The sequence below is a fragment of the Aquarana catesbeiana genome, linkage group LG01 (assembly GCF_042186555.1).
Source record: "Aquarana catesbeiana isolate 2022-GZ linkage group LG01, ASM4218655v1, whole genome shotgun sequence".
Lineage (NCBI taxonomy): Eukaryota > Metazoa > Chordata > Amphibia > Anura > Ranidae > Aquarana > Aquarana catesbeiana.
This window is the reverse complement of record NC_133324.1, coordinates 686,636,758-686,654,745: the sequence shown is the minus strand read 5'-3', so window position 1 is coordinate 686,654,745 and position 17,988 is coordinate 686,636,758. Positions and strand designations below refer to the sequence as shown.

The window sequence follows — 17,988 nt, the reverse complement described above, 5'->3', positions numbered from 1 at the left end:
CTTAAACAACAGGCCCTGTGATTGGACGCTAGGCGTCCAATCATAGCAGAGGATGGGAAGAGAGGACGGGAGAAGACATCGAGGAGCTGTCCCACCGAGACAGGTAAGTGCAGACAGGTAAGTGCGTTTTATGGAGCACAGTGGCTGAATTTGATGACACAGTGGCTGGGTTTGATGACACATTGGCGGCAATTGATGGGCACAGTGGCTGCATTTGATGTGCACAGTGGCTGCGTTTGATGGGCACAGTGGCAGCATTTGATGGCACAGTGGCGGCAATTGATGGGCACAGTGGCTGCGATTGATGGTACAGTGAGGCTGCAATTGGGATTTTTTTCAGAATTTTTCAGTTTGTTTGCGACCCCCCAAAAATTTTGAGCACCAGCCGCCACTGCTTTTTTGGCCATCTTCGGTCAGGGAACCTATTAGGTAAGGAACCCCCACATCATTATGGTGCACTTCTGGTGAATGTGCGATAGATAGAGGAACCTGCTTGTGATGGACAGTGCAGAAGTGTGAAGCAAGAGCAGACTGCAGAAACATCCTCTGCCTATTCAAAGAAGGGACGTTACCCCTAGTAATGGAATCCATCCTCCACAGGGGCGGACATTCAGGTGTTGCAGGAGTCGCCATGGCGACCAGGCCCCTTGCTGCCATGCGGGTCCGCTGTATGCCTAGATAGGAGGAGCGGCAAGGGCGGCTCCGCGATCCTCAGCCGAACTGTAAATCAGCACTGCGGGGAGCTCGTCACACTGTTTACACCTAAAGTGGAAGCAGTGTATGCTGTGCTCTCTGCCTCCCCCTACAGTGCAGTACCCGGCAGGAAAGGCTAAGGTAAAGGACTGGCATTTTTTATCCATCTATCTTTAGGCTATTCATGTATGTGTGTGCATGTATGTGTGTTTATATATGTGTGTGTGTTTATATATGTGTGTGTGCATGTATTTGTGTGTGAGCACATGTATGTTTGTGTGTTTATATATATGTGTGTATGTGTGTGTGTACATGTATGTATGTGTGTTTACATATGTGTGTGTATGTGTATATGTGTGTGCGTTTATATGTGTGTACATGTATGTGTGTTTATATGTGTGTGTGTGTGTGTGTGTGTGTGTGTGTTTATATACAGTGGGGACGGAAAGTATTCAGACCCCCTTAAATTTTTCACTCTTTGTTATATTGCAGCCATTTGCTAAAATTATTTAAGTTCATTTTTTTCCCTCATTAATGTACACACAGCACCCCATATTGACAGAAAAACACAGAATTGTTGACATTTTTGCAGATTTATTAAAAAAGAAAAACTGAAATATCACATGGTCCTAAGTATTCAGACCCTTTGCTGTGACACTCATATATTTAACTCTGCTGTCCATTTCTTCTGATCATCCTTGAGATGGTTCTACACCTTCATTTGAGTCCAGCTGTGTTTGATTATACTGATTGGACTTGATTAGGGAAAGCCACACACCTGTCTATATAAGACCTTACAGCTCACAGTGCATGTCAGAGCAAATGAGAATTATGAGGTAAAAGGAACTGCCTGAAGAGCTCAGAGACAGAATTGTGGCAAGGCACAGATCTGGCCAAGGTTACAAAAAAAATTCTGCTACACTTAAGGTTCCATAATCCTTAAATGGAAGATGTTTGGGATGACCAGAACCCTTCCTAGAGCTGGCCGTCCGGCCAAGCTGAGCCTTGGTGAGAGAGGTAAAGAAGAACCCAAAGATCACTGTGGCTGAGCTCCAGAGATGCAGTTGGGAGATGGGAGAAAGTTGTAGAAAGTCAACCATCACTGCAGCCCTCCACCAGTCGGGGCCTTATGGCAGAGTGGCCCGACAGAAGCCTCTCCTCAGTGCAAGACACATGAAAGCCCGCATGGAGTTTGCTAAAAAACACCTGAAGGACTCCAAGATGGTGAGAAATAAGATTCTCTGGTCTGATGAGACCAAGATAGAACTTTTTGGACTTAATTCTAAGCGGTATGTGTGGAGAAAACCAGGCACTGCTCATCACCTGTCCAATACAGTCCCAACAGTGAAGCATGGTGGTGGCAGCATCATGCTGTGGGGGTGTTTTTCAGCTGCAGGGACAGGACGACTGGTTGCAATCGAGGGAAAGATGAATGCGGCCAAGTACAGGGATATCCTGGACGAAAACCTTTCCCAGATTGCTCAGGACCTCAGACTGGGCCGAAGGTTTACCTTCCAACAAGACAATGACCCTAAGCACACAGCTAAAATAATGAAGGAGTGGCTTCACAACAACTCTGTGACTGTTCTTGAATGGCCCAGCCAGAGCTCTGACTTAAACCCAATTGAGCATCTCTGGAGAGACCTAAAAATAGCTGTCCACCAACGTTTACTATCCAACCTGACAGAACTGGAGAGGTTCTGCAAGGAGGAATGGCAGAGGATCCCCAAATCCAGGTGTGAAAAACTTGTTGCATCTTTCCCGAAAAGACTCATGGCTGTATTAGATCAAAAGGGTGCTTCTACTAAATACTAAGCAAAGGGTATGAATAGTTAGGACCATGTGATATTTCAGGTTTTCTTTTTTTTTAATAAATATGCAAAAACGTGTGTTTTTCTGTCAATATGGGGTGCTGTGTGTACATTAATGAGGAAAAAAATAAACTTAAATGGCTGCAATATAACAAAGAGTGAAAAATGTAAGGGGGTCTGAATACTTTTCGTCCCCATTGTATATATATATATAGATATATATATATCTATATATATATAGATCTATATATATAGATCTATATATAGATATATAGATCTATATATATATATATACACGGGTGTGTGTGTAAACAAATAAATGAACAATCAACAATTAAGATAAAAAATTGTTTATAGAACAAATTGCATGATACATGATCCTGATTAATCCACAACCATTTTCATACCAGGAAGAAGAAACGAGCAATCGTTATGATGATAACAGTGGTTGTGCTTTTTGCAGTCTGCTGGGCACCGTTTCATGTTGTGCACATGATGATAGAATACAGTAAGTAACTGCTGTGTCTTTTAGTTAGTGGTAATGCTTGATCCTATCTTTAAGGATTTTCTTCCTCCAGTGCTTGTAAAGAACTCAGAGAGCACATATAATGAGAAGGAGAATTTGTATCTAGTGGGTTCTTGAATATTGCCAAAAGAAACTTAAATTGTTCACATATAAACTGCCCAAAATTAGACACCCACTAGACTTACGGTAGTCTAGGGGTACGCTACATCTTTGTGCCACTATACAAATAACTTATGTGTAAGGCTTGGTTTGCATAGCTGACACATCACGGTTATTACAAAAAATGATGGTGAGATTTGAAATTTACAGCCATGTGGCTAAAATAAAGATCCCTATATTTGAGATAAAGTTTTTTTACTTGGTCCTTCAGTTTATTTTTAACTAATATGTACCCCTAAAGATTAGCACAACCCCATTTAGTGATTTTGGCTAGTAATTTATTTGGGCAATAGTTCATGGAAAATTTGTGTTATTAATCCCTTACTCTGTTGGGCACTGTAACCTCAAAATTCCTTAAACATGCTAAAGCTACTACAGATAAAACTGGCCTTTTGTGCACATAAAATGAAATATTCTGGGATGATTTACTGGCAAAAATTATTACACCTTTATATAGAGGCATATCTACTAATGTAAGGGCCTGGTGCAAATTTTTGACTGTGCCCTTCTTCTTTGCTGGACATTTCCCCCTTGTTATGTACCACCAAATAAATGTGTATACTGTATATACTATACATATATGTGTGTGAATGTATATACTGTATATACTATATGTATATGTGTGAATGTATATACTATAGATATATATCTATATCTCTATCTATACCTATATATCTATATCTAGATATAAATATATACTGTGTATATATATAATATTTTTTCATGTGACAACACTGAAGAAATTAGACTTTGCTACAATGTAAAGTAGTGGGTGTACAGCTTGTATAACAGTGTAAATTTGCTGTCCCCTCAGAATAACTAAGCACACAGCCATTAATGTCTAAACCACTGGCAACTAAAGTGAGTACACCCCTAAGTGAATATGTCCAAATTGGGCCCAAAGTGTAAATATTTTGTGTGGCCACCATTATTTTCCAGCACTGCCTTAACCCTCTTGGGCATGGAGTTCACAAGAGCTTCACAGGTTGCCACTAGGGATGCGATTTGAGTTCAAGTCGAACCCATGTTCGACTCGAACATTGCATGTTCGCCCGTTTGTCGAATTTCGAACGTTATGGGCCGTTCGCGCCAAATTCGAGTGGCGCGTCACAGCCCATAATTCACTGCGGCATCGCAGTGCATTGTTGGCTGATGATTGGCCATGCATGCACTATGACCAGCATGCTTGGCCAATCACAGCGCCGTCTGTACAGAGAGCCGTAATTGGCCAAAGCCATGGTGGCTTTGGCCGATTATGGCTCAGGGGGTTTAGTACATGCCCCACACTATATAAGGGCGCCTACGTGGCGGCCTTGTGTAGTGTGTTGCGGCGGCGGCGGCGGAGAGATAGACAGAGAGACAGTGTCATTTGATTTAAGTTAGATAGAGTAGGCAGGCGAGTCAGTTAGCTGCACCTACAGTGTATTTTGAATATATATGCATCCTAGGTGTTGTGTGTGTATATATATATATATATATATATATATATATACACACTGTATTCAGTTTAGCTGGATCAGTTCCTGTTATTCTCTTCCTACTGACAGGCAGGCAGGTGTTTTTACAGTATTTACAGCTACCTGAAGAAAATTGCTGGTGTTATTCTGATCCTATTAGTCGTATTAGCTACTGTATTTACAGTTAGTGTAGTGCGTCCTCTGCACAGTGTGCACCTAAAGCTACCTGAAGAATATTGGTGGTGTTCTTCTGATCCTATTAGTACCGCAGGCAGCTGCAGTATTTACAGTTAGTGTAGTGCGTCCTCTGCACAGTGTGCACCTAAAGCTACCTGAAGAAAATTGGTGGTGTTCTTCTGATCCTATTAGTACCGCAGGAAGCTGCAGTATTTACAGTTAGTGTACTGCGTCCTCTGCACAGTGTGCACCTAAAGCTACCTGAAGACAATTGGTGGTGTTCTTCTGATCCTATTAGTACTGCAGGAAGCTGCAGTATTTACAGTTAGTGTACTGCGTCCTCTGCACAGTGTGCACCTAAAGCTACCTGAAGACAATTGCTGTTGTTCTGATTCTATTAATACCACAGGCAGGCAGCTACAGTATTTACAATTAGTGTACTGTGTCCTCTGCACAGTGTGCACCTAAACCTACCTGAAGAAAATTGGTGGTGTTCTTCTGATCCTATTAGTACCGCAGGCAGCTGCAGTATTTACAGTTAGTGTAGTGCGTCCTCTGCACAGTGTGCACCTAAAGCTACCTGCAGAAAATTGGTGGTGTTCTTCTGATCCTTTTAGTACCGCAGGAAGCTGCAGTATTTACAGTTAGTGTACTGCGTCCTCTGCACAGTGTGCACCTAAAGCTACCTGAAGACAAATGCTGTTGTTCTGATTCTATTAATACCACAGGCAGGCAGCTGCAGTATTTACAGTTAGTGTAGTGCATCCTCTGCACAGTGTGCACCTGAAGCTACCTGAAGACAATTGCTGTTGTTCTGATCCTATTAATACAAAAGGCAGGCAGCTACAGTATTTACAGTTAGTGTACTGTGTCCTCTGCACAGTGTGCACCTAAAGCTACCTGAAGAAAATTGGTGGTGATCTTCTGATCCTATTAGTACCACAGGCAGGCAGCTACAGTATTTACAGTTAGTGTACTGTGTCCTCTGCACAGTGTGCACCTAAAGCTACCTAAAGACAATTGCTGTTGTTCTGATCCTATTAATACCACAGGCAGGCAGCTGCAGTATTTACAGTTAGTATACTGCATCCTCTGCACAGTGTGCACCTAAAGCTACCTGAAGACAATTGCTGTTGTTCTGATCCTATTAATACCACAGGCAGGCAGCTACAGTATTTACAGTTAGTGTACTATGTCCTTTGCACAGTGTGCACCTAAAGCTACCTAAAAAAAATTGGTGGTGTTCTTCTGATCCTATTAATACCACAGGCAGGCAGCTACAGTATTTACAGTTAGTGTACTGTGTCCTCTGCACAGTGTGCATCTAAAGCTACCTGAAGAAAATTGGTGGTGGTCTTCTGATCCTATTAGTACCACAGGCAGGCAGCTGCAGTATTTACAGTTAGTGTACTGTGTCCTCTGCACAGGGTGCACCTAAAGCTACCTGAAGACAATTGCTGTTGTTCTGATCCTAGTAATACTACAGGCAGGCAGTTGATTCTGCTAGCTGCAGTATCAGTATATATATGCATCCCAGCTTTGTGCAGCTGACCAAGCCGTCCTCATCCTCCTCATCCTCTCTCACCCAGGCTCAGGGTACTTTGTCTGGCAAAGCAGCTGCCAACGTGGCCTCTTCCCTCTGCTCAATGGCATCAGTCACTCCTTCCCTAGCCCCACCATGTCCTCCTGAGGAGTCCCCCGAACTGTTTGACCACAGTGTTGGGTACATGTTCCAGGTGGATGCCCAATGTTTTGAAGGCTCCGATGATGGTGCTCAGCTAGAGGAAGGCAGTAACGTGAGCCCAGAGAGAGGGGGTGCACAAGAAGGACAGCAATCTGGCAGTCATGTTCCCCCAGCTGCAGCATAATGCCAGCTTTGCTCCAGTGATGAGGAAGGAGGGGATGATGAGGTCACTGACTCCACGTGGGTGCCTGATAGGAGAGAGGAGGAGGAGGAGGCACATCTCCAATGAGGCAGGATGCCCTCCAGTGGCCAGCTTAAGGGCAGCACACCGACTGCATCACACCGCAGAGCTCCGCATGTGCAGGGCGCTGGTGTCTTTGCCCGTTATTCCAAAAGTTCTTTGGTGTGGGCCTTTTTTGAGATGAGTGTGCCAGATCCCACCGCTGCTATTTGCAACATATGTCTCAAGCGCATCTCACATGGCCAAAACATCACCCGCTTGGGCACCACATGCTTGACCAGACATATGTCGACCTGCCATGCAGTTCGTTGGCAAGCGTACCTAAAAGACCCACACCAAAGAACAAAGCAGACCTCTCCTTGCTCCTCATCAGCTGGGATCTCCAACCCCACTATACCTTCAGTCCTCTCTGAAACCTGCACCGAGAGGATTGAAGGTATAGAATTAGGTGTGTCACAGCCAAGTACTTGCGGGCTATCACTACACCGACATCAGATTGTACCAGGCAAATTTCCTTGCCCCAGCTGGTGCACCACCGAAAGAATTTCGCTCCCAGCTATCCACATGCCCAGCGGTTGAATGCTAGCTTGGCTAAATTGCTAGCACTTCAACTGCTGCCTTTTGTGGTTCCTCAGTGGCAGGTTCCCAAACGCCACTTTTTCTCACGGAAGGCGATTCCGGCTCTCTACCGGCATGTGGAAGGCAATGTCTTGGCCTCGCTGGACAGTGCGGTCAGTGGTAAGGTGCATATTACCGCTGACTCATGGTCCAGCAGGCATGGACAGGGACGTTGCCTATCTTTTACCGCGCACTGGGTGACTCTTCTGGCAGCTGGGAAGGATGCAGAACAGGGTGCAGTAGTGTTGGAGGTTGTTCCGCCACCACGCCTCCAAAATTCTACTAGTGGTGATTCTGCCACACCTCTCTCCTACACCCCCTCCTCTTCTTCTTCCTCCATGGCCTCTTCCTGTGCTGATTTGTCCTTGGAACCAGCAGTGCTACGTAGACGTTCAAGGGGCTACGCAAGCACGCAGGCAAAAAGATGCCATGCGGTGCTTGAGCTGGTGTGCTTGGGGGACAAGAGCCACACTGGGGCATAGATTCTGTCAGCTCTGCAGGGGCAGGTTCAGAGGTGGTTGATGCCACACCAGCTTAAGCAAGGTACGGTGGTTTGCGACAATGGCACCAACCTCCTCTCCGCCCTCCGACAGGGACAACTGACCCATGTGCCCTGTTTGGCTCACGTCCTTAACTTGGTGGTGCAGCGGTTCTTGGGCAGGTACCCGGGCTTACAGGATGTCCTGAGACAGGCCAGGAGCGTCTGTGTGCATTTCCGCAGGTCATATAATGTCAGTGTTCGGCTAGCTGACCTCCAAAAGGAATTTAACCTGCCCAAGAACCGCCTAATCTGTGACATGTTGGCCATGCTGCAGCAGCTGCACACGCAGCAGAGGGCCATCACTGAGTACCTGTGAGACTATGGCACCAGGACAGGGTCAGGGAACCTTGTTTTTTTTCCCCATGCCAGTGGGCTATGATCAGGGAGGCATGCACTCTCCTGTCACCATTTAAGGCCACAAGGATGGTGAGCAGTGACAGTGCATGCATCAGTGACACTGTCCCTCTTGTCCACCTGTTGGAGCACACGCTGCGTGGAATAATGGACAGGGCACTTGAGGCAGAACAGAGGGAGGAAGAGGAGGACTTCCTTACCTCTCAAGGCCCCCTTTATCCAGACAGTGTTCCTGCATTGTGTCAGCATGGAGGCCTGGCACTCAGCATCAGCAGCAGTCTTCAAGGGATCATTTACAGTCCAAAGAAACCCATGTACTTGTACATGGCTGGGAGGAGGTGGCTGCGGATCATGTCGTCCTTAGTGACCCAGAGGACTCTGGACCGAATGCCTCAGCAAACCTATGCTGCATGGCCTCCCTGATCCTGCAAAGCCTGCAGAAGGATCCTCGTATTCGTGGTATCAAGGGGAGGGATGATTACTGGCTGGCAACTCTCCTTGATCCACGTTACAAGGGTAAGGTTGCTGACCTTATCTTGCCATCACAGAGGGAGCAGAGGATGAAACATCTTCGGGAGACCTTGCAGAAAGGTTTGTGCAACGCGTTTCCAGAGCCTGGGAGGTTATAATTTCCTGGTCCTCCTGGACAACGTGTTGCTGAGGCTTCGGTCAGTCACAGAAGGAGCGGTGGAGAAGGTGGCCGTCTGACCGATGCGTTCAGACAATTTTTTAGTCCGCAACCCCAAGGTCTGATGGGTTCCAGCAACCATCGCCAGCGTCTGATTCACATGGTGCAGGATTACCTAGGGGCAAGATCAGACTTGGACACCTTTCCCACCGAAAATCCTCTGGTTTACTGGGTCTTGAGGATGGATCACTGGCCAGAGCTTGCACAGTATGCAATTGAGCTACTGGCCTGTCCTTCATCCAGCGTTCTTTCGGAGCGCACATTCAGTGCTGCTTGAGGCTTTGTAACCGATCACAGTGAGCGCCTGTCCAGTGAATCGGTCCATCAGCTGACCTTCATAAAAATGAATCTGTCTTGGATCACCAGCTACCAAGCACCTGACGCTGATGTAACCGATTGATTTTCTTTTTAATGTGAGATCCCTTCAAGACTGCTGCTGAGTGACTATCCTGTTTTGCTGAGTCACAATCCTCTTCCTCCTCAATTTTCATGCTGATAGCTTGTAAGAACATTTTTGGTTCTGGCTACTGCCACCAGTGGCCAAGGCCCAATTTTTCTGCCCCTGTTTAACAGGGGCGTGTAATTAAAATTTGTGATGCAATACGTTGCAGCAGGGTTAATTCCTGCGCTCCAACTATAGCATCTGTGAGGGGTTGCAGTGTTGTGCCAATTTTTCTGCCCTTGTTTAACAGGGGCGTGTAATTAGAATTTTTGATGCAATACTTTGCAGCAGGGCTCATTCCTGCGCTCCAACTAGAACATCTGTGAGGGGTTGCAGTGTTGTGGCACCAGTGCCTAAGGCCCAATTTTTCTGCCACTATTCAACTGGGACATGTAATTACAAGTCTTGATCTAATATTTCACAGCAAGGCCCATTCCTGCGCCCACCAAGAGTAACTGTGAGGGTTACAGTGTTGTGGCAACACCACCACCACCAAAGGCCCAATTTTTCTGCCCCTGTTCAACAGGTGCATGTAATTACAATTCGTGATATAATATTTCACAGCAGGGTCCGTTCCAGCGCCCACCAAGAGTAACTGTGAGGACTTATGCCCCGTACACACGGTCGGATTTTCCGACGGAAAATGTATGATAGGACCTTGTTGTCAGAAATTCCGACCGTGTGTAGGCTCCATCACACATTTTCCATCGGATTTTCCGACACACAAAGTTTGAGAGCAGGATATAAAATTTTCCGACTACAAAATCCGTTGTCGGAAATTCTGATCGTGTGTACACAAATCTGACGGACAAAGTGCCACGCATGCTCAGAATAAATAAAGAGATGAAAGCTATTGGCCACTGCCCCGTTTATAGTCCCGACGTTCGTGTTTTACGTCACCGCGTTTAGAACGATCGGATTTTCTGACAACTTTGTGTGACTGTGTGTATGCAAGACAAGTTTGAGCCAACATCCATCTGAAAAAATCCTAGGATTTTGTTGTCGGATTGTCCGAACAAAGTCCAACCGTGTGTACGGGGCATTACAGTGTTGTGGCATCAGCACCACTACCACCACCAACACCAAAGGCCCAATTTTTCTACCACTGTTCAACAATGGCATGTAATTACAATTCTTGATCTAATATTTCACAGCACAGCCCGTTCCTGCGCCCACCAAGAGTAACTGTGAGGGCTTACAGTGTTGTGGCAACACCAACACCTAAGGCCCCAATTTCTGCAGAGTATATAGGGCAGGCCCCTACTTTCAAACATCCAACTTACAAACGACCCCTACTTACAAACGGAAGGCGACAACAGGAAGTGAGATGAAATCTACCCCTAGGAAGGGAAATTCTCTCCTGTAAGAGTTATGGGAAAAAACGTGTCTCCTCTTCACTGATGCTTTTTCACCAATCTTTGTTTCAGTAAAAACCCCAAATTTTCAAAAAACATTTGTCATTGGGACAGAAAGTGAGGTGAAATCTTCTCAAGAGGTGCACAGACAGCAAAACAAATGTTACAGGGGTGATAACCCTTCCCTATGTTTTCCAAAAAGCTTAAAAATAGATTTTTTGGCTGGAGCTACACTTTAAAAATGTATCAGTTCAAAATTACAAACAGATTCTACTTAACAACAAACCTACAGTCCCTGTCCCTGTCCCTGCACCGCCTGTATACTGCTGTTCAGAGTATATAGGGCCTGGGGGACCCACGCCTTTCCTTTTTTAATTTGGGTGCGGGGTTCCCCTTAATATCCATACAAGACCCAAAGAGCCTGGTAATGAACTGGGGGGTGGGGGGTACCCATGCCGTTTGTCTCTCTGATTTTCATTCTTATTGCCAGGGCCCGACATTACATTAAAGCCGCAAGCAATTTTAAATGACTTTTATTCCTTTAAAAATGTCATTTTGTGCAGGGACTGTTCTAAGCACGGGAAACATGCGCTACTTTACAGGCATACTATAGACACCCCCCCAGGTACGTTATTTAAAGGAATATTTCACTTTTTTTTTCACTTTAAGCATCATTAAAATCTCTGCTCCCAAAAAACGGCCATTTTTAAAACTTTTTTTTACATTGATACTTGTCCCCTGGGGCAGGACCCGGGTCCCCAAACCCTTTTTAGGACAGCCCCAGACCATGACACTCCCACCACCATGCTTGACTGTAGACACACTTGTCTTTGTACTGGTTGCCGCCACACGCGCTTGACACCATCTGAACCAAATAAGTTTATCTTGGTCTTATCAGACCACAGGTTCCAGTAATCCATGTCCTTAGTCTGCTTGTCTTCAGCAAACTGTTTGCGGGCTTTCATGTGCATCATCTGTCTTCCTTCTGGGATGACAGTCATGCAGACCAATTTGATGCAGTGTGTGGCGTATGGTCTGAGCACTGACAGGCTGACCCACCCCCTTCAACCTCTGCAGCAATGTTGTCAGCACTCATACGTCTATTTCCCAAAGACAACCTCTGGATATGACGCTGAGCATGTGCACTCAACTTTTTTTGGTCAACCATGATGAGGCCTGTTCTGAGTGGAACTTGTCATGTTAAACCGGTGTATGGTCTTGACCACCGTGCTGCAGCTGAGTTTCAGGGTTTTGGCAATCTTCTTATAGCCTAGGCCATCTTTATGTAGAGCAATAACTCTTTTTTTCAGATCCTCAGAAAGTTCTTTGCCATGAGGTTCCATGTTGAACTTCCAGTGACCTGTATGAGAGAGTGAGAGCGATAACACCAAATTTAACACACCTGCTCCCCATTCACACCTTGTAACACTAATGAGTTACATGACACTGGGGAGGGAAAATGGCTAATTGGGCCCAATTTGGACATTTTCACTTAGGGCTGTACTCACTTTTGTTGCCACCGGTTTAGACATTAATGGCTGTCTGTTGTGTTATTTTGAGGGGACAGCAAATTTACACTGTTATGCCCCGTACACACGGTCGGACATTGATTGGACATTCCGATAACAAGATCCTAGGATTTTTTCCGACGGATGTTGGCTCAAACTTGTCTTGCATACACACGGTCACACAAAGTTGTCAGAAAATCCGATCATTCTGAACGCGGTGACGTAAACCACGTACGTCTGGACTATAAACGGGGCAGTAGCCAATAGCTTTCATCTCTTTATTTATTCTGAGCATGCGTGGCACTTTGTGCGTCAGATTTGTGTACACACGATCGGAAATTCCGACAACGGATTTTGTTGTCGGAAAATTTTATAGCCTGCTCTCAAACTTTGTGTGTCGGAAAATCCGATGGAAAATGTGTGATGGAGCCTACACACGGTCGGAATTTCCGACAACAAGGTCCTATCACATATTTTCCGTCGGAAAATCCGACTGTGTGTGCAGGGCATTATACAAACTGTACACTCACTACTTTACATTGTAGCAAAGTGTCGTTTCTTCAGTGTTGTCACATTATTATTATTATTATTATTATACAGGATTTATATAGCGCCGACAGTTTACGCAGCGCTTTACAACGACATTAGGGCAGACAGTACAAGTACAATACAATTCAATACAGGAGGAATCAGAGGGCCCTGCTCGTTAGAGCTTACAATCTAGGAGGGAGGGTCAAGTTATACAAAAGGGTAATAGCTGTGGGGGATGAGCTAATGGAGAAAATAATGCAGTTGTTAGATGGAGGCAGGATAGGCTTCTCTGAAGAGGAAAGTCTTCAGGGATCGCCTAAAAGTGGATAACTTTGGAGACAGTCTGACAGATTGGGGTAGGGAATTCCAGAGGATGGGCGAGGCTCGGGAGAAGTCCTGGAGGCGGATATGGGAGGAGGTGATGAGGGAGCTAGAGAGCAGGAGATCTTGGGAGGAACGGAGATGGCGTTTAGGTTGGTATTTTGAGACTAGGTTAGTGATGTAGCTGGGGGCACAGTTGTGGATGGCTTTGTAACTTATTGTTAGTATTTTGAATTTAATTCGTTGGGCGAGTGGCAGCCAATGGAGGGATTGGCAGAGAGGGGTAGCAGACACTGATCGGTTTGTAAGGTGGATGAGTCTGGCAGCAGCATTCATGATGGACTGAAGGGGGGATAGTCTATTTAAAGGTAAGCCAATGAGGAGTGAGTTGCAGTAGTCAAGGCGAGAGATAACCAGGGAGTGAATCAGGAGCTTTGTAGTTTCACTGGTTAGAAAGGGACGTAGTTTAGAGATGTTGCGGAGGTTGAGACGGCAAGCTTTGGAAAGTGATTGGATGTGGGGCTGAAAGGAGAGTTCAGAATCTAGGATAACACCTAGCACCCTGACATGTGGGGACGGGTGGATGGTTTTGCCATTGCTCTTCACAGAGAAGTCAGGGGAAGAGGCACGTGGGGGAGGAAATATTATAAGCTCGGTTTTGGACAAGTTGAGTTTGAGGAAGTGGTGTGACATCCATACAGATATGTCGGTTAGTAAGTTAGTGATGCGTGAGGAGACTGATGGAGTGAGTTGAGGGGTGGAGAGATAGATTTGTGTGTCATCAGCATAGAAATGATATTGAAAGCCATGAGAGGCTATCAGCTGACCCAGGGAAGAGGTGTAGATTGAAAATAAAAGAGGTCCAAGAACAGAACCTTGGGGGACCCCGACAGAGAAGGGAAGAGGAGTGGAGGAAGTAGAATTGTAAGTGACACTGAAGGTGCGTTGGGATAGGTAGGATGAGAGCCACTGAAGAGCACAGTCACGGAGACCGATGGAGTGAAGTTTTTTGAGGAGGAGGGGGTGGTCAACCGTGTCAAAGGCAGCTGAAAGATCCAGAAGTAGGAGTACAGAATAGTGTCCGTTGGTTTTTGCAGTTAGTAGGTCATTTGTGAGTTTTAAAAGAGCAGTTTCTGTGGAGTGTTGAGGGCGAAATCCAGATTGAAGGGGATCAAGAAGGTTGTTTTTAATGAGGTGGTCACTCAGTTGGTTGTAAACCAGGCGTTCAAGGAGTTTAGAGGAAAAGGGGAGCAAGGAGATAGGGCGTAGGTTGTTAAGATTGGTAGGGTCCAAGGATGGTTTTTTGAGTATGGGAGTGACCAGTGCATGTTTTAGAGCATCGGGGAAGACGCCAGAGGTGAGGGAGAGATTGAAGATGTGGGTTAGAGAGTGTAGGATGGGGTCAGAGGGTGACCGTAGCATTTGAGAGGGAACAGGGTCCAGGGGACAGGTAGTTAGGTGGGCGATAGAAAGGAGTTTAGCAACTTCGTCTGGAGTAGTAGATTTGAATAGAGGTAGTGTCAGTTGTATCTGTTGACATGGGGTCTTAGCTGGGGGAGATACCTGTAGAGTGGAGATTTCATCACGGATTGTATCAATCTTGTTTTTGAAGTGATTAGCGATTTCCTGGGCAGTGAGTAAATCAGTGGGGGGAGGCGGTGGAGGACAAAGTAGAGAGTTGAAGGTAGAGAAGAGTTTACGGGGATTGGATGAGAAGGTATTAATAAGAGTTGTAAAATAGGTTTGCTTGGCAGTGTGGAGGAAAGAATAGTATTTTTGGAGGGCAGATTTGTATTGGTTGAAGTCTTTGAGAGACTTAGTCTTGTGCCACAGACGCTCAAGAGCGCGACTACGTTTTTTGAGAATTTTAGTGTCATCTGTTTGCCAGGGTTGTAGGGGTCGAGGCCTGATTCTGCGTGTAGTAAGGGGAGCGAGCTTGTCCAGGGTGGAGGACAGAGATTTATTGTAGATGGATATGGCTTGGTTGGGGCAGGACAGGGGGGAGATTTTGTCATAGAGGTGGTCGGTAGCAGAGTAGAGGAGAGAGGAGTTGAAGTTGCGAAAGTTTCTACGGGTGACGGTTAGGCGATTGGAGGGAAAGGTGGTGGAAGACAAGGGGAGAGAGAAACTAATAAGGTGGTGGTCGGAGAGAGGAAAAGGATTGTTTGAGAAGTTGCATGGAGTGCATAGGTAAGAGAATACAAGGTCAAGGGTGTTGCCATCAGAGTGAGTAGAAGCCTGTACCCATTGCTTCAGGTCAAATGAAGAGGTTAGACTAAGAAGTTTAGAAGTAGCAGGAATGTTTGTATTAGCAGGGATGTTGAAATCACCGAGAAGGATTGTGGGAATTTCCGAAGAGAGAAAGTAGGGTAGCCAGGCAGAAAACTCATCAAGGAAAGTCGATAATGGTCCAGGGGGCCGGTAGATCACAGCAATTCTTAGGGAAGTGGGAGAGAATAGACGTATACAGTGGGCTTCGAATGATGAGAGTGAAAAAGAGGGAGGAGAGTGAATAACCTGGAAGGTGCTGTGGGGGGATAGGAGGAATCCCACTCCACCTCCCTTGCGTCCATTAGGCCTGGGGGAGTGAGTCCAGTGAAGGCCACCCTGGGAGAGGGAAGCAGGAGAAGGGGTGTCAAATTCGTGGAGCCAGGTTTCTGTGAGAGCAAGTAGATTAAAGGAATTAGTGACAAAGAGGTCATGAACAGCAGTGAGTTTGTTGCAGACAGAGCGGGCGTTCCAGAGGGCGCAGGAGAGAGTGAGGCTGGCGTTGGCAAGAAGAGGAATGGAGACTAGATTGTGTAGGTTGCGACTACTGCCAGAGGGTGTAGGGTGATGGTGATGGGTGTGTTGGGCACAGTTAAATAAAGTGGGCCCAGGGTTTGGGGAAATATCTCCAGCGATTAGGAGAAGCAGAAGAGTGAGGGAGGTAATATGAGAATATGATTTGTATGAGGGGACATGCTTCAGTAACCTGGGGGGTATGTTAGCAAGTGGGCTTAGAGTTAGAAAGAGGTGATGAGTGCAGTAATAGGGGGAGGGGAGAAGTGAGGGTGATATGTACAGGTTGTGGGGTGGAGCAGAGGGATGTAGAAAAGAGAGTTTGAGGAGAGAGGCAGCAATTGTGAAAAGGAGGAGAGGTAAAGAGTGCATGTTTCAGAGAGGAAGATGATAAAATTAGGAAATGGGGTCACCTTCAGTCTTTTATAGTTTGCTTTGTGCAAATCTCTGAAGTGCAAGAGCGGAAGTGCCACTTATTTTAAGAACGCCACTTCTTTGGAAGAACCCCCTGTATGTGCAGCCCCCTGTATGTGTTCCCCCGTAAGGAAGGCCTTGTTTTTATACTGTGTGTTGGGTGTGGGTTGAATCTGGCAATTAATCAATTAGGAGGGCATATTAGCAACACAGCTAGCAGGGCATAACTTTCACACCACAATCAAACTGCAAGGGGACTAAAAGGCCAAAATTGTAAAGATAAGGCAACCCATAATTTAGGTAAGACTTAATGGCTAAATAAACATTGAAATAATGTGAGCATGGCTATAGATGGAGTTGAAACAGTGGTGACAAACAGATTTACCCAATAAGCTTTTTTGCAGTCATGCAATGTTCAGTTTTAAGGTATGTGGAGATATAAACGCAGGTTTACCCAATAAGCTTTTTTGCAGTCATGCAATGTTCAGTTTTAAGGTATGTGGAGATATAAACGCAGGTTTACCCAATAAGCTTTTTTGCAGTCATGCAATGTTCAGTTTTAAGGTATGTGGAGATATAAACGCAGGTTTACCCAATAAGCTTTTTTGCAGTCATGCAATGTTCAGTTTTAAGGTATGTGGAGATATAAACGCAGGTTTACCCAATAAGCTTTTTTGCAGTCATGCAATGTTCAGTTTTAAGGTATGTGGAGATATAAACGCAGGTTTACCCAATAAGCTTTTTTGCAGTCATGCAATGTTCAGTTTTAAGGTATGTGGAGATATAAACGCAGGTTTACCCAATAAGCTTTTTTGCAGTCATGCAATGTTCAGTTTTAAGGTATGTGGAGATATAAACGCAGGTTTACCCAATAAGCTTTTTTGCAGTCATGCAATGTTCAGTTTTAAGGTATGTGGAGATATAAACGCAGGTTTACCCAATAAGCTTTTTTGCAGTCATGCAATGTTCAGTTTTAAGGTATGTGGAGATATAAACGCAGGTTTACCCAATAAGCTTTTTTGCAGTCATGCAATGTTCAGTTTTAAGGTATGTGGAGATATAAACGCAGGTTTACCCAATAAGCTTTTTTGCAGTCATGCAATGTTCAGTTTTAAGGTATGTGGAGATATAAACGCAGGTTTACCCAATAAGCTTTTTTGCAGTCATGCAATGTTCAGTTTTAAGGTATGTGGAGATATAAACGCAGGTTTACCTGTGAAGAGAGAACAAAATGATCAGATGGATGGAGCAAGAGCGGAAGTGCCACTTATTTTAAGAACGCCACTTCTTTGGAAGAACCCCCTGTATGTGCAGCCCCCTGTATGTGTCACATGAAAAGATATAATAAAATATTTACAAAAATGTGAGGGGTGTACTCACTTTTGTGAGATACTGTATATATATTTATATATATATAGAGAGAGATATATACATGTATATATAGCCAGTGCCACACTGTAAACATCAGTAATCCAAGTATATTAACAGTTCCATGACCTGAAAAATCTGTAAAGGTCTCTCATGTCTGAATTGAGAACAACACTGTCTAGGAGGCACTACCTGTTGAAAAAAGGTGTATTTGGATAGAATGAGATAGCAATATAAGAAAAGGGAAGCATCTCTAAATTATGGCTTTAAAATGTTGTATAGGGTTGCTAGCACAAAAAAAATGGTAACTTCCTTTTGA

At 45.1% G+C, this 17,988-nt stretch overlaps 1 protein-coding gene across 1 annotated transcript in view; it reads left to right on the top strand.

The window, feature by feature from the left end:
- QRFPR (pyroglutamylated RFamide peptide receptor) overlaps nt 1-17,988 on the top strand; it is a 118,165-nt gene that overhangs the window by 92,544 nt on the left and 7,633 nt on the right. Inside the window, exon 5 of the mRNA XM_073603419.1 lies at nt 2,915-3,012. Within this exon, the coding sequence (XP_073459520.1) occupies nt 2,915-3,012 (98 nt within the window). The remainder of the gene's footprint in view (nt 1-2,914; nt 3,013-17,988) is intronic.